General features: G+C 37.0%; 3 protein-coding genes across 4 annotated transcripts in view; 1 reads left to right on the forward strand and 2 right to left on the reverse strand.

Annotated features, from left to right (window-relative positions):
- The window catches only part of Rgk3 (Rad, Gem/Kir family member 3), a 38461-nt gene extending 19063 nt beyond the window's left edge, over window positions 1–19398 (forward strand). The window contains exons 3-10 of one of the 2 annotated variants that reach the window (XM_018104164.3): window positions 4859–5006; window positions 6839–6955; window positions 13383–13724; window positions 13790–13878; window positions 17362–17542; window positions 17643–17776; window positions 18035–18151; window positions 18837–19398. In XM_018104164.3, coding sequence (XP_017959653.1) covers window positions 4859–5006; window positions 6839–6955; window positions 13383–13724; window positions 13790–13878; window positions 17362–17542; window positions 17643–17776; window positions 18035–18151; window positions 18837–18983 — 1275 coding nt within the window. In that variant the 3' untranslated portion in view covers window positions 18984–19398. The remainder of the gene's footprint in view (window positions 1–4858; window positions 5007–6838; window positions 6956–13382; window positions 13725–13789; window positions 13879–17361; window positions 17543–17642; window positions 17777–18034; window positions 18152–18836) is intronic. The other variant, XM_018104165.3, reaches the window with a different exon arrangement.
- Window positions 9304–21489, reverse strand: part of LOC108653075 (uncharacterized) — a 102113-nt gene continuing 89927 nt past the window's right edge. Inside the window, exon 4 of the mRNA XM_018103387.3 lies at window positions 9304–9332. The gene's annotated coding sequence lies outside the window, so the exon portion shown is untranslated. The remainder of the gene's footprint in view (window positions 9333–21489) is intronic.
- LOC108653565 (uncharacterized) lies at window positions 19936–21213 on the reverse strand. The gene is made up of 2 exons (XM_018104172.3): window positions 20569–21213; window positions 19936–20501 (listed from the first exon to the last, which is right to left on the reverse strand). The coding sequence occupies exons 1-2, from the start codon at window positions 20581–20583 to the stop codon at window positions 20193–20195; spliced, it is 324 nt and encodes a 107-aa protein (XP_017959661.1). The 5' UTR covers window positions 20584–21213; the 3' UTR covers window positions 19936–20192.

The following is a 21489-nucleotide window of genomic DNA, read 5'->3' on the forward strand; positions in this document are numbered from 1 at the left end:
TGATATATTGTATATACCATAAGTCTTATCTCAATTTTATCACGTTTGATTTGTAGATTGCGTAAGCAACACGTCAGCAACAGATAGCTGAACTGATTTGGCAAGATGGTTAAGATAGTCATAGCTTGAGAGAGTTATACACATTGAAAGTGTGCATTAAAGGTATTCAAGTTTGTTTGCTGATCTAAGCAATAAATCGCATAAAAAGACGTTAGGTAACGAGATTCAGGATTAATGTGGAAAAAACTAAATTAGAACTCAGCTAAGGTAAATTTAGCTCTACAACTGCTGAGCCATTTTTACTGTACTCTAACCTCTCTGTATATTCATTTATATGTCTCAGTATTAATATCTAATAATCGCTGATAGAGGTGTCTAATGGCTGCCTCATGTGTGTCAATGTTTCGATCTGTATGCCAAGTTATATATTTGTAGGTACATATATATTTCTGTCCATATATCTGATGTCTGTCTAAGATCTATCCATGAGTATATTGGCATATTGATCATTATGCACATCCATATCTATCATAACTGCTACCAGTCTTCCGTATTTCATTTCATAATCATGTTAATGAACATGATTGAAAACTAGGGTATTCCCCTAGTGTATCACAACTCATCATTCCCTCACCCTTTTTTAGTTTTCCGCACTTTTGTTGTTTTTGTTGCTCGCACAAAACTTCTCACGAATCCATAATAACTTCAGAATAAACGCACGCAGACAGCAAAGTTTAATGAGAACGTTGGATAAGCAGGCAGGCAGATAAAGGAGACAAAGACAGCGCCAAGCTGAGGCAGCGCGTAATGACAAGTTGGAATACGCATCAACCACTGAGATTGGCATTGCAGGATAAGCAGAACTATCATTTCATTGCACCAACTGCAACAACAATAACAACAATGAAAATAACAAACAAATAACAGCAGTAACAAATAACAAAAAAAAAAAAAAAAAAGAAACCCATTTCAACTGCAACGGATATAACAAAAACTAAATCCTTTTACATGCAATGCATTTGCATGCGAGCATTCCCCCCAAGGGAAAAGTTCGTATGGGAAATGGAAAAATATATATCTGTGCGTTAGATACTGTTGTAATAGAGTAAACTGAATTTGTTATTCGAGGAGATTTGTTTTAAAAAGGATTACTTGATGTGCAGCGCACAAGATGGCAGGCAGAAATGCAAATGTATTATCGATAATTCTAAAATCGATAAACACTCATTTTACATTTTAAAGCTTTAGCAAATGCAACGCAATTCGCCAAAATAGGCTTTGGGCAGGCTTTGAATACCATAAACTGGGCATATAGATAAGTGGCTTAGCGGTTTGGTTTATATTTACAGTTAATAAATATATATTCATGCGAGCGGAAATTGTGTTTTGACAATATTGTGTTTTTTTTTTTTAGAGATAACTGAGCTGGATATCAGGCGTGAAATATTTGAAAAGTAAACAAAAATAATTAAAATATTCCAAGTAAAGCATTAGCAATGCGCATTACAATTAAAATTAGTATGAAATATGCATTTTTTTTTTTGTTTTTATGTTGAAAGTGCAAAAATATTATTATATTATATATATGTTAACAGCTTAAATTTAATAAATTGAATAATTATCACGTCTATTGTTTCAGATGTTATTAGACGTTATTTAGTGATTATAAATTATTTAAAAATTATAAATTCATTAAAAAAATTAAAATAAAAAATAAAAATACTCTTGTAGATAAAAAACAAAATAAAATATAATATGTTATAAATAAATAAATGAATAACTGTTTTTTTTTTGTTTTTTTTTTTTATTTATTTAAATTGTAATTATTTTCTGTACTTATATAATTGCTTATTTTATTTATATACATATATTTTTTAAAATTTATTTTTATATATATATTTAAAAAAAAATTTTTTTGTATTAATATTTCTTTATTTTTAATGTAATTTCAAAACTTTATATACACAATAATTAAAAAAAGAAAATAATAAATTGCATAAATGCTAAATAAAATGGAGCATTTGTGAAGCATTAACGCGCATGTCAATTGTAATTTATAAAGACCAACCAAAGCACTTGACACACGACAAATTTATATGTGCAGAGAGCTGCACAAATGAAATAAATGAACAGCCAGAAGCTCTAGGCCCCAAGGACTAATTGGGTATTAAGCAGATACAAATTGGTAGGGAAGGCAAAAAGGACATGTCCCACCGCATCGAACTGATGAGCCGCCGCCGCAGCGGCAGCCGCAGCCACTGAGTTGGCCCGGATCAAACGCGCCCAAAGGCCGGATATAATTAATTTTGGCCTTAGCAGCAGCTCAGCTAAGTGAAGACACGCTGCATCCGGCAGTGACACCAAAGCAGAAACCAAAACTAAATATATACATGTGTATATAGCCTAGCTGTGCCCGTGCAATATTATTTGATTAATGCGGAACAGAAAGCGAGAATAGAAAAAGCTGGCGAAATATGGCACAAGAGCCGCAATTACGGGTCACGCGATAAATTGCCAGAGCTGGGCTGGGTCATAAAAAGGCGACTGGCATTGGCCACTAAATAAACACACCACAGAACTTGGCTAATGGCTGCCAGCCAGCCAGCTCTCAGCCAGCTAGCTCTCAGCATGGCCCAAATCCACAGACACTTGACGGCTGATGCCAGCACGTAAGCAACGCATCCGGCTAGCGCAGCGTGTGTGAGCCACAAAGTGAGCTCAGCTGAGAGCCTCGTCCAACTATTAGCAGGGGCGTAAGGCGGAAGAGGCGTGGCACCAGCTAACAAAGTTCCAAGCGAACAACATTCACACTCACATGTTGGCAAAAGTTTTTCAACGCTGCTAAATGAAGCCTGCGTCTGGCTGAGTCAGGTGGAGCTGACTGGGCTGGTGGTTAGTGGTGCATAGCGGGACTGCATAGACAGGTGGCTAAATGAGTTTTCGTTGCCGTTGCCGTTGCCGCTGTCAACACACTGCAGTTGCAACAAACTGGGATTAAGTTAGCCACAGGACGTGCATTTGAAACAAACGCAATGTTGATTGCCATTTCGAAAGAAGGAAGAAACTGAACAAGCCACGGAATGAATGAGTGGTGCAACACCCTTGACACTTGGCCAACCGCCCAACCACCCAGCCGCTGGCATTGCGCTTGGCGTTAATCAGTCAGAGCCGTCGCCTTGATGCTGTGCCAAGTCTTGAAACAGTCCATAAATTTCGAATAGCTGACGGACGGTAAAGGCAGGCGTGGCACGTGCTCTCCTCGTGTGACAAACAAACAACAAATGCAATTTGATTTGTGTTCGACGTTTTGCAATTTAATTTTACTTCTATTGCTTCCATTGCTGCGCCAGTGCATAAATCAAAGATAGCCTTCGATATAGCCATTGCCGTCTGCCTGGCGATTCGTGCCGTTGCCATTGCAGCTGATTGATTGATTGCACTGGATGATGGGTTAAAAGCGTAAGATTAAGTATACGCCACTCTGGCCTGAAGCTTAGCTAGTTACGAGCCTCGTTGCAGAGAATGAGATGTCTCTGATTTCATGGCTTTGCTCAGGTTGAGATGCTGTGGCTAAACCTGGCACAGATTAAGCATTAATCACTTTAAGCTTGAGCTGCACTAATTATGTAAAGGATAGAAGAAGACGCTGTGAGTGATTCCATAAAAGTGGCTACCAAGCACTCTTTCTTTTGTGCTGCACACAGATTAAGTATACGCCACTTTGTGTCTAAGCTCAGCTAATTACGAAGCTCGCATAATTGAATGAGATAACTGTACGTATGTATATCTTATTCATCAGTGTGAACAGGTTGCAATGTTGCTCTGACTGCGTCTGCGTGATGCAAGCTAGCTCTCTCTACTTATACAAATATTAAGTATACGTCACTTGGACCTTAAGAACAACTAGCTGTGGGTAGAATCGAAGAGGGTGTCTGTAATGCCATCACATATATACACAAAGTTAGCTCATCAATTGATACCAAGAATTCTTTGTTTTTTCGGACACACACAGAGATTAAGTATACGCCAATTTGAACGTAGGTTAACGTATCAAGTATACGACATTTTAGCTTTAAGCTCAACTTAACTGCGGCTTCCAAGAAGTATACACATATATATACATTCTTTATTCTTCACTCAAGTGACATAAACACTTGCCGGCTTATCGAGGAATAGAAAATAGATGTAATTCTTGGAATCGCTGGCATCTCTTATAATTCCTTTGACAATTAGTTAAGCTATAAGCAACGGTGGCAAACACTTAATCTGAAGACTTAACGCTCTCAGACTAATTGTGTTCAATACCTAGAAGTCTGCAGGCATTTGAGCCATAAGTCTAAGACTTTTAGTGTTTGGAGGAATAACAGATATCTTAACTGAGGATATTTTTTTGTAAGCAGAAATAAGCAACCAGTTCATGTGGAGGGCAATGATTTCTAAACACATATATATATAAATACATACTTTTTTCTTTTACTTTTCCCGCAAGCAAAGTTTATAGGTGTGAGAACATTGAGGGCTTAAAAAGTTCAAACTTTTCACGAAGACATATGTCAACTAGTGCCTATAAAAAACTTAGTTGATACGAATTACTTCAGGAGCAAATCAACTGTAATAAAATGTTCACCCAAGTACTTCTTTTCTTTCACCAACTTTTCTCACCCGCCCCGAAACTAAGTTAGACCAAACTGAAACTGAAATACTTTAATGCAGAGAATCTTTAACTACGAAGTTTTTATATGCCTAAGTGAATATAATTTTACTGATTTACAAATGCCGAACTTGGCGATTGCTAGTTATAGTTGCTCTCTATTAAAGCTCCCTCTCTCTCTCTCTGTCTCTTTCTCTGCCTCAACAGGTACGTCGACGCACTCAGGCACAGCAGCAGCAGCAACAAAATACGCTGCAGGATACGCGCTCCTATTGCACCAGCGAGCCTCGACTTAGTGAAACGGAGACGCCGCCTCAGCGTCGCAAACTCTCACAGCGACGACCGCAGCCACACGGTAAGTGTAAGTGAGGGGGAGGGGGTGGGAGCCCTTAATGACCCGCAGGGGCTATCAAAAAGTGCGGCAGAGCCAGCAACAAATTAGACAAGTTGTTAAATTAAATGCAGCTCAGCGTATTAGCCAAATAGACCAAACTAAATGTTGGTCATAAAAATGCTTTACAACCAGCACCACCAGCAGCACCACCAGCAGCGCCAGCTGGAGCGACAAACAAGTTTCGGGTGTCTATTTATTACAGCTGAGAGCACTTAAGTCTCTGTACAACATTTGATTCACTTTAAAGAACATTCACCAGCTAGAGCCCTCTATAATAGATTTCCATTCGTATTAAGTTGAGTTAATTAACGCCCTGTCGAGCCATTCAGCACTGGACGATCATTGAACTTAACCATTGACCCACTTTCTGCAGTCCATCCAATTGTATAAAACACAAAATGTACTTATGTTATCGCCTCCCCCTGTTCGCCTCCTGCTGCTGCCTTTGTGGAAATCTGTGTCAGGCAGCAAACAACAAGCAAGTCGTCTAGGGTGAAGAAAAAAAAACGTGGAAAAACTTGACATTTCCGGACTGTGAAGAAAAAATGGGGAAAAGAGTGAAAAGCCAAACGAGTGGGCAAGAAATGTATTATTTTAGGCTTGTGTTCGTAAAAGCCCTTGATAAGTAAATATAATTGGTAGAGCTTGATGTAACTTGAGCAATTGGATAACTCCGCTAAGAAAAGATATAAAATAAAGCAAGGGCAAATAGTATTGGTTAATGTTGCATGTATACAAATATGGTACATCTAGTATAAATGTATATATATATATATAGCATATATAGTGTTCAAACATCCGATCATTCCCAATGATTGAGTATACAAACATCATGCCCTCTGCTCCAATTACACACCGTGGGAGACCACGGCAATTGAGCAAAAAAAAAAAAAGTATTTTTAGCAAAAGGGATGTTTATTTGTAAGAAAACAGCTCGAAGCGGATTCGAATTCTAAATAAAAGGCATCGCTCTGCGGAGCAACGATCAGTTCAGCATAGATCTCTGTAGCTCACACATATGGAATCTATGGTTGTATAGAGCACATGGCTATATATACATAGTGTGTTGTGTACATTTTTCCCAGTAAAGGTGTTTCTACACAAGTTCAATTTCTGTGCTGAGACTATGTGAGATATACATATATGATATATTGTGTATATGATATATTTAAGAAATAATAATAAGTTAATTAATCAAATCAAACTCGCAGTGCAAACATTTATTGACTTTACTTAATAAAATCAATCTTGAGATCTATAAAAAGCAGCCCCTCTTCTATTGAATTCCCATAAAATCCGCTCATAATAGATTTGATCTATATTCTGCTTAGTCTAATCAGTTTGGTACATATTAAATTTTTGCATGTGAATCATCTACAGTTTGGCCCATAAAAATGTTAATCAGCTAGCTTAAAACTAATTGGATTCCTTACTGATGAATTAATGGAATGTCTCCAAAATATTTAAACATTTATTATTCATTCAACCAATGGAATTCCATATTTATTTAAATTCACAAAATTTGCTATGCAACGGTATTCCATTGTATGCCTTGCCAACTTATTCATTCACAAATCTTGAGGTGAAGGAAAACCGAACTCTGTTTCCACTTCGACGCAATTGAAGCTTGAGAAACCGCAACGCTTGCTGCTTGCATAAATTACGCCAACGTTGATTGTAATGCAATTTAAAGAGCTAGACAGAGTGACAGAGAGAGAGAGTTAGAGTGAGAGAGAGATGGAGAGCGACAGAAATTAAATTAATATCATGATTTGCCTCTTTTCTTTTTGCAGGGCATAGAAAATCGAACGCCTTTCTGGACGTGCCCACAATGAACATGCATCACCTGAGAGTGAACGACGACGACGAGGATGTGGATCGCCTGCGCACATTTAGTGCATCCAAAGGAGGTAAGTGACAAAGCGGGTCGAAGGTGAAAGCTGCCACAGGCTGAGTGTGGTGTGTGGCAGGCAGAGAATGCCGCAGCCTCAAAAGGCTTCTTAGTCGCATTTATTAATTTCGAAATGGAAAATCAAACCGAAAAGGTTCCATTGCTCAAAGCCAAAGATTATAGACTAACAATGGGGCCAGCGAGCGGCATACATGTCAAATGCCACACGTGCGCAACCGGGTGTGGCTGGGCAATGGATGAATGGTCTCAAGATGTTGTTGTTGAAGTGAAATCCTCGCCTGCGGCCTAAAAGGCTATCAGTGACATTTAATGCCACTTAAGATGGCCACAATGCTGGGCTAAATATAGTAGTAGTAGTAGTGCTAGTCTCATATAGTTTCGGCAGATGCTGCTTCTATATTTGGGTCACGTTATTGTTACGCATACGCAACGTGGGCCGAGCGCAAAGCGAAACAATAACCAAAACAGAAAACCTAACAAGGTGAGTGTGGGTGTGGGTGTGGGCGTGTCTGTGTGGTTGCCTTTGTATGCATGCATATATGCATGTTGGCTTTAAGCACGTGTTTAAGCTCAACTGACGCGCACACACACACGCACACACACGCACTCACTTAACTTGAATTGACACCAAGCATTTATTTGCTTGCCCTAACAGCGGGTATTACGATTACTGGCAGCAGCTGCAGTCTGGCTCTCAGCTTTTAATTGTTAGTTGTCGTTATTGTCCTCTGGGGTGGACCTTAAGGGTCTGTGGCGACTAGCTGGGATATGCATTAAATATATATGTATATATATTCATTATATATATCTAGTAAAAACGTATATCTGCATAATTATATTGTCTCTTTTTATTGCACATAATAAAGATGAGCGTGACGCACATAATTTGAGCAGATTAAATTAATTATTCCTTGTGTCTTATATAATAAATTTTGCTCATATTTTTAGTTAAGCTTTATAAGAGCTTTTACACATAAAATGTTCCCCTCTTTTAATATAATATTTTTTATTTATTTTATTTTTATTTTTTGAAAGTGAGATGGAAGTATAAAATAGTCTGCTCAAATAGAAATCTAAATTTATTGGAAATACATTTATTCATTACATTACATCAAATTAAAATTTATTGTTTAATTTTTGCAAAAGGAAATAAAAATATATTTAAATTTTTCTTTACTTAAAGTATTTTTATTAAAATTATTCAAAACATTTTGTTGACCAAATTCTTCTTTACTTAAAATATTTTTATTAAAATTATTAAAAAAATGTTGTTGACTAAATTCTGCAATGCTGGAAAATCATATAATTTATTTTTAAATAAAATAAAATAAGTGAGAGCTTACCTTGAAAAATATATTTTCTATATAGAAACAATATAGATATTTTAAATAATAATTTAAATATATATTTCTCTTCAAAAGCATCTATGAACACATAAATTTCGGCTTACCATATTCATTAAATTTGAGAATAAATCTCTATTAAGTGCTATAAGATCTTCTATAAAATCAAAGACAATTCCAATAGGCAAACCACGCTTGGTCCCAGTTTCCACTAGGGTTAGGGTATTCAGCTGGCAGTCGAACGATGTCACATGCGTTTTTGTAAGCGACTGTGACTGTCTCCTGGCATACATTTGCATGTATATATTATATATTATAAATTTGAGTTGAGTGCGTTAAATTGTCAGACTCTGGTGGCATGAAATGCAGAAGGACGATGGAGCGAGAAGGGACGGCAGACGTGAGATGTTACAAATGGCATATGAAACACGCTGCATATTAAAATTCAATGAAGTTGCCAGCATTTCTCAGCTAAATTGCTTTCAAATACATGAACATGTTTGCATGTGCAAGTAGTTATTCCCTTGAGAGAGGAAGACAGACAAACAGAGAGAGGGAGCGAGAGGGGGAGAGGGAGAGGGACTGAGTGTGTTTGTGGAGCCCTTGCGGTTGTATTGGATGCGTCATGTGCACAAATTTAATTAAACTTAATACGCACTCAACTTGGGCACGATTCAGCAAACCGTAAAGCAAGCAAAACCCCCACATCAATTATGTTTACAGTTTGAATTTAAACATGATTTAAAAAAGCATGGGGGAAAATGCAAAGGGAAAATAAAGAAAATTTACCGAGCACACACATGATTGAAGTGCGTGAGGGGCGAGCACGGTTTGCTGGTAGCTGATTAATTGAAATGCTGGCGTGTGTCAGCCGTCCGTTGTCCAGTGTCCGTCGCTCGTCGTTCGCCGTCAGCCAATGAAGCGCCAACCAGTGGAAAATTCAATGAAAAGCTGTCCGAAAGTGCCCACAATGCGTTTGCATGAGTGTCTGTCTGTCTGTCTACCTCTCTCTCTCTCTCTCTCTCACTCCCACTCACTCTCTCGCTGTGCGCTCAAGATTGAAATGGCTTATGAAGTGGGGCTTGGGAGCCTTATGGACTTTTTGCGCCTGGTTATGATGACGCTCGCTGTGTAAATTGAATTATAATTGAATGATGTCCACGCACGTTCCATTGCCGTATAAATCTCTGCATTCAGTGGGCGCCAATGTGGGTGGGCGTGGCCCATATACGCGTGTGTATATGTGTATTGTGTTGGAGCGCATCGCGAGCATATGACTTGGTCGAGTTGCCATTCACACAGCTGGGCACAATTCACAATTGGCTGTAAAGCGAGCTAAATGAATTATAGAATAGAAACTCGCATTGAGGCACAAATGAACGACTAGGAGATATTCTGTAAAAGGGTTGGACAGTCTTGAGTTTTGATAAAAGTAGACAAAAGTAAAAATAAAACTAAAAAATATATAAAAAAAGAAGAGCTTGGATATATTGCAGAATATCATAAGCTGAATATATTTAAAGTCAAAATAAATACGATTTATATCTAAGAAAATCGAAAAATGAATAGAATGAACGATTCCTAAATGAACTATAAGAATATGACTATATGACATTAATATGAATATAGTTTGGATCAGAGAAATAATCTGATAGAGAGATAACTAACTTTATATAGAGTAGATGTCATTTTTGTTTTCTCTCTATCAAAGCACACAATTTATTTATTTTCATTAGTGCTCTTTTGTCCATAAAAACATTTGAATATGTGTTTACTTTAGAGATATTTGTGTCTCTCTGTCTGACCAGCTATTGATCTATATATATCCAGAGCCAAATCATCCTTTATTCTATTTAATCGCTATCCGTTTGTATCTTTATTCAATCGTATTTACATTCCACTTTGTTTATAAACCCATTAAAATCTCAGCTATGTTTATTATTTTTAACCGTAGCTATACCCAACTGTGTCTGCATTCGCATGTCGCTACAATACACACACGAGCTATATGCAACTGTATTTTTAAATTCCCAGCACATCCATACATATATCCCCTGCAGTGCCATTAGCTCTCCCAGCCACAGTACAGGGTATGCACATAGTCTACTATGGGCTGCCCAGGGGCAACCTTGAAAGCATGCCATAAGCCCCAAACTGAGTCAGACAAGTGCAGAAACATGTGCAACATCTCGTGCAACACTCATCGATCTCTAAATCAATCGGCATATGAAAATTTATATTTATTTTCTCAAATAGTTATTCATCAATAAAAAATGTGCGAAAAAAGCAATTTGGAATATCGAAAAAAATAGCTAAAATAATAATTTAAAGACACATCAAAAGCGAATGAAAAACACTGATGGAAACAACAAAAGAAAATCCATTAAAAAAAACAATAGCTAAAAAATGAGATAAATTTTTGGAAGAATCTTCTTCTTCTTCGCAATATTTTCCTTTTTTATTAGTTAGCCAGAATTCAACTATTTTTGATTACATTTTCGAGTTCATCTAGGTAGATCTGGAACATAAATAACTTGTGAATAACTTAACACTCGATGATTTGCTCAGCTAAATTTAAACATTCGGCATTTGTACAAATATTTATTGTAACAAACACACGCAGGGGCAGGGGACAGGGGGGCAGGTCCATTTGTACCAAAACTAAACATTTTATTGCCAGCAGTTTTCACCTTTTATTTCGTGTAGCGAAATACAAATGAAATTTTTCGCAAAAATCGCACAATTCTACATCATTTCATCCAATTCTTTTGTGTTCCTATTGCCAACCAGCCAGAACATTTTCATAGCTTTCCAATGATGAACGAGTTGCGGGCATTCTGCGTACACTGCGTAATACTCGCTTGTTGTTGGGAAGTAACTGAAGAAAAATATGTGTATGTAGAATACTCTGTGAAAGTTATTTTAGGTTGTCAAGAGTGCGAAATTTATAAAAAAATAAATAAATAAATAAAATGTAATATAGATTTTTAATATCAGAGTGGACCATTCCATAAAGTGAAAGCATTTCTCTCTTTGAGCAGAGCCTAAGACATTAAACGGTATAATAATTTCTTAAATGATCTACAGAGTAGATAAATAATACTAAATAAATACTTATATTTGATGCATATTTTACTATTGAAATATTCAAATTCTGTATACATAATTAACTCTATGTCTATATAAATACAAATAATAATAGGAACATCAGTAAATACTTTCAAATATTCAAATTTTGCATACATAATCTGATCTAAAGAAACATAAATTTATCCATATACAGCTAGTCTTTAAGCTACCATTGTAGCCATCCCATTATCCATCTATTCCATGCTCAAAGCTAATATGCCCTTTTCAATCAGCCAACGAGCGTATGTTGATGGGTTTTTGCAAATTTTTATTGCCATTTTGGCAATTAATTCAATTTACACAATTAATGAGCGCTGCAGCAAAAATCTGTTTCACTCATTCGCCTAAATACAGAAATAACTGACTGCAATAAAGCGGGCAATAAATCTATTTATGACATTTAAATGTACACAAAGCAAACGCCATAAACAGCGGCGAACAATTCGAATGTAAATATTTTGTTGCGGTTTTGCTAATGAATATCTAGATATATATATTATATTTATATATATATATATAAATTTATATATCATCATTGGCTTGATTATGCGACATTGAAGAAATATATAAGCATGTTTATGTCTAGAAAGGCTATTCGATTTTCAACTATAATAGATTGATACATATATTTTAATTAAATATCATTTTGAACGCCATGGGAAACACAAACAAGATTTACTGAAATGCCGCAAATGTAGAAAGGGACAAGCAGCTCACTTAATCTAAGCTAATATTTGTTAATTAACCAATTTATGGGTTTGTATACCCTATAGACTGTGTAAGGCTGTTTACTGAAAGGGTATATGGAATCCACTTGTATACATACATATATTTATGTACATATATTAGATGAGCATTAGAAGCTCCATTTCTGTTAGCAAAGATATATATCAAGCTACATTTACGAGCATATCTTGACTGTTTACTTATGAAAAGACAATACAACTCCTTCATAGACCCGCTCCAACTCTCACTGCTTCAGCTATTCAAGCTGGCATTCAGTTTTCGGCCTTTCCCAAGTTCTTGATTGAATCCTGTTTAATTTATTCAATATCTATCATTAGGCATGCAGCAGCACTCGACAAATTGAATGCTAACTAAATACCTTTATGTTCTACATCCGTTCTGTTGCCTTATTTACCACCTCAACGCATTCGCATAACAATATTAATTAATACATGCACAATTATGCATGTCTATTAAGAGCCTCGAGAGACTCGACTCTGGCGAGCAATCAAAACTTAATTATTTATATGAGCAAGCAAACATTTACTATTTGACATTTTAGCAAGCCGTTTGCTTCGTTTCTGTTTCTGTTTGCAAACCACAAATTGAAATATATATACATATATATATGTATATATATAGTATAACAATTTTTGGCATACGAATTGCCTACCTCAATGTGCTTGCCTCAAATGTTTTAGATAAGAGCGCATGCCAGAACATTTCAGCTAATGAATTTTTAAATTTAAAGCCTCTATTCAATCTAGCTGTCAGCTGGCAACTGAACAGCTGCATACAGAAACCATTTCAAATAGACCACGAAAAGAACACGAAATATATTGAAATTGTGGGGAAGGGACTGGCTGCAGCAGCAGCAGCAGCAGCAGCATTTAGAAAGGCGCAAAAACGGGCAACATGTTTGTGTTAGAGAAAGAGACAGAGATAGTGATGGGGAGAGTGCGGGGGGGAGGAGACAAAGCTGCATACAAAGGCTAGATTAAGCATTGTTGTTGTTTGTCTGTTGTTGTAGTTGGCCTGCGGCTGGCAACTGTAATTTTAGCTCGGCTCAACGTGGCGTATGAGCAACATATGGGCGCACGTTGCGCATACGCCGCATCTGCCCCAGCCACACACACTGCATTTAGAGCAGTTGCTTTTTCAGCTCTGTTGTTTTTCTGTTTTCTTTCCTCTTCTTTTTTTGGTAACACAGCTTACATCTGTCCGCAGGCATCATCAATCGTGGCGACTCCTTTCGCAGACGCCGCTCGCGCAGCAACAGCCTCGCACCGATTAGCCCCATGCATGCGCGCAATGCCATGGCCGGCATGAATGGCGCCGGCGGTGGCGGCAGCAGCCTTGGCTTGGGCACCAATTACAATGGAGGCGGTGGCGGTGGCGGCGGCGGCGGCAGCAGCAGCAATGGCTACGGCAACGACAATGCCGGCCAGGATAATCATCAGCCCGTGGAGTTCTATCGCGTCGAGATGCTCGGCTCAGCGGGTGTGGGCAAACAGGCGCTCGTCTCACAGTTTCGCACCTCCGACTGCATTAATGCCTACGATGGTCCAGGTGAGTGCTAAGCCCCCACATCCGGCAACTAAAGACACTCTAATAGTCTCCGCCCATCCACACAGAATGCGATGAGGACGAACAGAATATTTCAATTATTTTGAATGGCATCGAGTCGGAGCTTAAATTGCACACCGGCAATCCAGACAGCAAGGTAAGCATTTGTCAAATTATAGAGTACACACACACACACATATATATATATATACACATTTACATCCATATGCAAACACCCACTCAATCAGACGAACTTTACCCAGCATTAGCTTGTGGCCAGTTGTCCCATCAAGCAATTATCTCATTTGTCTCCTTTGTGTGTTGTTTGCTGTATGTGTGTGTGTGTGTGTGTCAGCTTGTTATAATTGTTGTTAAATATTTCATTATTAATCTGGAGACTGTTCACACAATTGGACTCAAGTATCAGCTCCATCTACACCTTTAGCTTTTGGGCTCTTGATTATTCAACATTTCGTCTTAGCCTCAATTCAATTAATTACATGTGCTTAGCAGAGCTAATGCAGCTTGAGTGGGCAGTGGGCGTGCCGCAGCAGCTGCTGCCCCTCGTCAAGCATTAAACAGCCCTTAATTAGGCCACAGGAAGTTTAGCAATTGCCCAAAAACTTTACGAGAACTTAAAATTGCATAAAAAAGAAGGAAGGGAGGGAGGGCAAAGGGCTTTCCTGGTTGTTGTGGCATGCAGCATGCGGCTACAGCGGTTGCATACACAAGTGGCAAATATTATGAACGAGATGTTTGTGCCTTCGAAATAAAAGGGGCAAACGTGAGCGCAAGGGCGCTCCATACAGAGCCTTGACATTCCGTTCGGCTAGCTGGAGAGCTGGTTAAGCCGGTCAGGTGCATGGGAAATGACAATGGAAACAATATGAAAATATGTATAAATAAATGTAGGTGCTATAGGTGGACTAGGAGATGCTCAGTGTTAGGCTTGAAAGTGAACAAAATATTAAAATAAAATAAAAATAAAAATATTAAAATATAAATAAAACATATAATAATAGTATAATAATAATATAATAAAAAGAAGTAAAGACGAAACCAAGAAGCAGCTGCAACTCATCAAAGAAGGAGAGCAAGAGATTTTATTATTATAATATATAAGAAATTAAAAAAAAAAAAAAAAAAATCAATTGCTAGGCTGAACCTTCATAATGAAAGCTAAAATACAATATTTGTTTTTATTTGAAATTTTATCTTAACTAAAAGAATTCTTCTGACCTCTCCAAATATGATTAAAAATAATACAACAACAACTAATTCAATACAACATTCAGATCTTCGATCAATTTGATATTGTAAACACATCCCATCATTCATATAATTAATAATAAAATTTGTATCCCAAAAAATTTAACAAATATTTATTAAAAAATAAAAAAAATCTGTTAAAAAACAAATATTTATAGCACATTTCTGCCCATAAATATTTATGAAATAAATAAAATTCATAAAATATATAAACAAATCAAAATTTCAAAAAGCAATTAAAATCGACCATGGAGGACCTGCGCATTGCGAATCAAGCAGATCATTTGTATGCCTCAGCTCTGTGTACATATGTATATGACAGACAGCAAAATGCTCTTATGAAATACATATAAGAAGAAGAAGAAGAAGAGGTGCTGCTGTTTCTGGCCCATACGTAATGCTCATAATTGTGAAAGCGAGGGAAATGCGGGTTATGGCCAAATGGCAAGAATAACAAATGCTGAACAATTTTTGCAATAACAACAACAACAATTACAACAGCAACAACAACATGAGCAAACAGAGCAAAGCGATAAACATGCAATCGAAATGCCAAATTGCTGGCCAAATGCCAAATGACCAGCAAGAAGCCCAACGGGCAATACGACGACAAAGACGCAAGTTATAGATAGAGTGAATGCGGGGGGAGTGCCGAGTGATCCTGAGGCAAGAAAATATATACAAACACACATATATATATATAGATATATAGTATATATACATATATCGGCTTGAGTTGAGGGCAACGCAGTTTGGCGCGAGCAATAATGTCGATGATTAAGGCAACGACTGTGTGGGGCAAGAGACAGAGAGAGACAGAGAGAGAGAGAGAGAGAGAGAAAGAGTGCGGCTGCACAGGCATATTGCAGCGTTGACAAACAAAAGGAAATGACAACAATTTATCCATTCTGGACGCACAAAGCACAAAGCGTATTTAAGCAAAAGTTGAAAGTTGAAAGAACAAATAATCAACAGCGAATTTGTTGGCTCAACGCAAAAGGCAAATGCACACAAGCGTGTCCGTCAATCATAAACACCTTGGCTGGCATGTACACACACCCAGACACACACACACGCACAGTTCCAGTCATTTTTAACAACTTGTGCTGTGTGCATTTGGCAATCGTAAATTCCTGCCAAAATGCCGGATGTGCCTGGCGTTGCTTTATGGTCGCCTTTTGCGCCACACCGCAAACAGCTAGCCAGGAGAACGGGTGGAACAACAACAAGAAAAAGAAGAAGAAGCAAAAGAATAATAGTAGGAAAAACTTAGAAAATGCAGTGTCACATCCGCCATTTGCAACGCTTGGGAAAGCAACTTACGGCGAAAAAAGAAACCGAAATAACAATGACGATATGTGGCTTAAGTATGATGGGTATACGTACATATACATAGTACATATAGTATAGTATCGATAAGTAATCGATTGAGCCAAGAGCTTGCAGTTATTGAAAGGCATTATAAGTATTATATGTGCAATCTATATATAATGTGAATTCTTCGATGTCTTAAGCAATACAAATTAAGATATCGACGCGTTAGAAGATGACACAACTATAATAACTATCGATAAATTATCAACTTACTAAACAGTTATTGAGTGAGCGTGTATATAAGAAACTGCTCTGGCAACATTTTGAAAGAATCAATCAATAAATATGTAGTTTCAATAATTGCTCTAATATTCTATTCCTAAAATCTTTGGATCTGCTTCCTAAGTTAACTTGATCTTAAGCAAAGAAACATTTGCTATGCTCTAAACTTAAAGATTCCTCAATAAATAAGAAGTGCAGTAACTGTTGTGTGCAGCCAGAAACCGTTGCATGACCCAAACTTCTAAAATATTCAAAACATCTGTTAATTTAGGCGGTACTTTAAAGTATCATTAAAAGTCCAGCGAAACTTTTCACATTCGCGGCGGCAAACCTAGATACGGATGCAATAGAATGAAACAAGCAAAGGTGGGCTCACTCTCTCTACCATCTCTCTCTCTCTCTCTCTCTCTCTCTCTCTCTCTCTCTCTCTCTCTCTCGCTCTTTGCGAACAATGTTCCTCGTTATGGGAGCAAAGTGGCCATAATTTTAATTTTTACGAGCGTAAAGTAAAAAACAAGCAGGAAACACGAATGCAGGCAGCAGGACATGGCTGTGGGCTGGCACTTTATGCCGTTGCATGCAGCGGTCGGACTGCCGCAGTCAGATGTAGTTTCTAGTTGAGCTTTACTAACTTTTAATGCTGCCTTTTAAATTAACACAAACACACACAGAGGCGTACACTCGCTTAAGCCATTTAAGAGTCTCGAGTTGAGTTTGTAAAACTTGTTGAATAATTTTTGTTTTTTTGCTTTTTTTTGTTTTCGTTTTGTTTCAGGAAGAATTGGAGAAGGCGGACGCATTTCTGGTTGTCTATTCCTGCATTGATAAGGAGTCGTTTACGCGTGCCAAGCAGATATTATCACGTCTGCAGGACATGGATTTGCTGCGCCATCGACCCACCATTTTGGTGGCCAACAAAATTGATTTGGCCAGATCACGCGCCGTCTCAGCGCAGGGCAAGTTGTCCAGCCAGCAGTGCGTGACCAACACTCATTAGCTAACAATCTACCCCTCTCTCTCCCTCTCTCTCTCTCTCTCGCTCTTCCACTCGTTTAGATGGTAAATGTCTGGCCTGCACCTTTGGCGCCAAATTCATCGAGGTTTCGGTGGGCATTAACCATAATTGTGATGAACTGCTCGCTGGCACTTTGACCCAAATACGCTTGAAGAAGGATCAAAATCTATTGCACGTAAGTTGATAGAGAGCAATGGAAGGCAATGTCCATAGACCTCGATGATGGCAGAAGCGACTAGCTGTAGGAAATACTCGAGACTTTGTGTTTAACAATTATTTGTTATTCATCATCATCGCTTTTCAAAAACTCTCTCGCTCACTCTCTATCTCGATCTCTCTCTCTCTCTTAATCTATCTATCTCTATCATTGATTTGTGTAATTTTATTTATCTTCGATGTACTATGTGTAATGTGTAATCGATCGCTTTCGCAGCTGAATCCAAAAAAGTCTAAAGACAAAACTAAATTAAAAGATAGCAAAGACAAGCACTTAGAGACTGTAGAAACTGATAAATGTCTGACACTGACTGATCTTAAGGCCGACGATGCGGTAAGTAATGCTGTCAACACAATCATCAACAACTACAGTTCCGTTCTAAATGTTACCGAGTTTCCCTTACCCACTTTCAATCTCGCTGTTTTTCTCTCTCTCTTTCTTTCTTTATCTCAATGAACTACTTGACCCCTTAGCTCCAAGCTCAATTGTTGCCCCCCGTCAACTTTGAATATTAACTAATTCGCATGCAGAACATAACCGTGAAAGCAGTCGACTATCCTAATTATAGATAATATATTGAATTCCTGAATATATATATGAAAATCTTTGGAGAATTGATTGATAAATACAGTTACTTGTTATTGATAACTGTCATATTCCCCTTTGTGTATCTCTGTACATATATACTCTTAGATGTCTGTCCCTCTTCCCCTTAAAAATTCATATGATTAATACACTCATAGTTTGTAGATGTGCCAAAAATGAAAATGATGTCAAATGTAGAAGACTTGTTTAAAATTTACCTCATGCATCATGTTTGTTTTGTTCTTGTTTGTTTGTTATTCCTTTGCTACATTTTGCTGTTATTCAAACACACTATTTTCCGACTAAACCAAACACCTGACATTTTCGGACAAAAACTAAGTTTGTTTAACCAGTACAAATATTCCAAATATACACATATGAAAAAAGAAATGCGTAAACTATACAAGTATTCTGACTTACCATCGTTTTCTAGGGTACGCGCGATGGCAGCTCTCCGGCTCATTGGTATAAGAGCCGCAGCGTAATGCTGGCCAGCATGAAGGCGCGACAGATGCTCACCTGGATACTGGGCAAGGAGGATTCCAAGTTTAAGCATTGCGAGAATTTGCAGGTGCTCTAAAAAAAAAAAGAAGAGGATAAACAGCTCAAAAACCAGTTGAAAGAAAAGTAAAAACACCAAATAAAACACAAATGCTTCAAGTTATACGAGAGTATATATAACATATATATACATATATAATAAATGTAATTGTAATATGTATTAGATAATATGTAATTTGTAATTCTATTTAATTATATGTGAATATTTCTATAAAAACAAGAGAATCAAAAACCAAAGTAAAAGAACCACTAAACCTAACCTTACAAATGCAAACAGGTTTCGATATATCGATAACCATAACGATAAACAAACACACACACATTCACACACATTAGAGTGCAGACACATTTGTGTCTTTCAAGCCTGATAATCAAAAATTAAATCAAATTTAATGTAAAACAACCAAAAAACAAAAACAAAACAAAAACAACAATTTAAGGAACGCGAGCAACTTTATGGAACCAAGCAAATGCAACATTTATATAAATATATAACTATGAACTAAACGTAAATTGAGTTTCCTAATATGAAGGAACAAGTTTTTCTAAGCTTTAAGCTCGAAGAATCAACTATAAATATTTAATTTCGCCAGAAGCTATTGAGCAGAGTTTAATAACTATATACAAACAAATATTCTTCTTCTTCAGTTTTTTATATAAATATATGTGTATAAGAACTGAAAAGTTTAGCAATTGTTTAAAGTAGGATATTTTTTTTCCTTTTCTTTTGTCTTTGTCTTCCGAATTTAGTTGATTTATATTTTTATGAGTTGTTCATTTTTTGTATATAAATATATATATTCAATATGAAAATCCATTGCAATGTAAGGAATTTGAGTGTTATCCACGCCAAGTGGCCGAAAAAGCACAAAAAACAATAATATTTGTAAATTAAAAAGCAACAAAATAATGAATTAACTAATTAGAATTGTTTATAGATGTGTGTGTATATATGCTTAATCACATGTGAATATTTTTCAATAAATATATAATAAAAATAACTCAAGAAATCCAATAAAAATTTTACCATATGTATAAAATAAAAACTTTAATAAACTATATATATACATATATATATATATATTTAAATGTTAATCAAATTGAATTGTTTCTTTTAATTGCCTATGAACTAAACTTTTGGTATAAAACGTGTTGATTTGATGATTGCATTGAGAATCGATGAAGCTGTTGAGTATCCTATATTATTACAGGGTATATGAAGGTCCAATTAACCAATTTGTTGCTGCGTTGGCCTTGGCACCTGTCTGGCAACCTCGGCACGATAGCGGAACAGTGGACGAAATACATTTATCTCAGCCAATTCCATATCATCATCGGCCTCCTCATAGGGCAGGTCAGCCACGGCGCGTCGCAATCTGCTTAAGCTGCGCTCCAATCTGTAGAGTTGCTCAACTTTCGCATACCCTACATCTGTCTGTAAAGTGTCTGCGGTGATTCTTCGGTTCGGTTCAATGGAACTGGGATACGCACAGATCAATTGTAGGGCCATAAGGTAGGCGAATATTTGACAAATTTGCTGTTTGACGATGAGAGATATTTCTATGAAGACTCAATTCAGCTGTAAATTCACACGGTTTACTCACCTTAGTAGACAGCATTCTGTTTGATCTGCTTTATAGCTGATTGCTTTGTTTTAAGTAAGATACAATAGAGCTGTTATCTTCTTGAAGATGGAATTCAAAGTGTAACTAAGTCGTGCCCCAGCAAAGCTTTTTATACAATAGAGCTAAATGATATTTTGCTAAGCGGCAGTTGGCTCCAATTAGCGCCTTGTATTGTTCTAATTACTCAACTTGTTTTTCACATGTAAAAATCAATTGCAATAAGTCTATGAAATTAGCATGTTGCTTTTGTTTTGTGCAGTTCATAAAATCAGAAATATATAGAGCTGTCTGTTGCCGAGTCTAGAGAAGCCGAATCATGTGAATTGGATTTGTACTTCACTTTGATTCGAATTACACGGAATTGTCAACGCAAATACAACTGACTAATGGTGTGTACACAATGGTTCTCTTATCCGGTCGCGTGCCCGTTTTATAATTAGCGCATGATCTCGACAGTGGCGAGAAAAATAAGGTAAAGCTAAACTGTCAAAGTAAATTACAAATTTGCACGTGCGATTTTACAATATTTAAAGAATGTTTCACAAGTCAACTATTCACTACAACTTAGTGCTCGGTTTCTAATTTCAATTCGAATTTTGAATTTGACCGCGGGCATTAAATGTTAAGTAACACAGCTGCGTGCCCCTGGTATATAACAGATTCTTAACGCTTAAAGCTTAACAGAGTTGGTTTCTTATCGCTTAACATACTTTTATTTCGTTGTCGATATGTTGGTACAAAGCAAATGCCGCGCAAATTAAATGTGGTTTAGCGTAGAAATGCTCAAAGAAAACGCAGTCTTCTGTTGGCTCGACTCCTCGTACAGGTAATGTATTTCAGAAAACTATTCGAAAAAAAAAAACTTTACAAAATTAATATATAATAATTATTTTATTGTTC

The sequence above is a fragment of the Drosophila navojoa genome, chromosome 5 (genome assembly GCF_054131105.1).
Source record: "Drosophila navojoa isolate 15081-1374.11 chromosome 5, UAZ_NAV_1.0, whole genome shotgun sequence".
Classification (NCBI taxonomy): domain Eukaryota; kingdom Metazoa; phylum Arthropoda; class Insecta; order Diptera; family Drosophilidae; genus Drosophila; species Drosophila navojoa.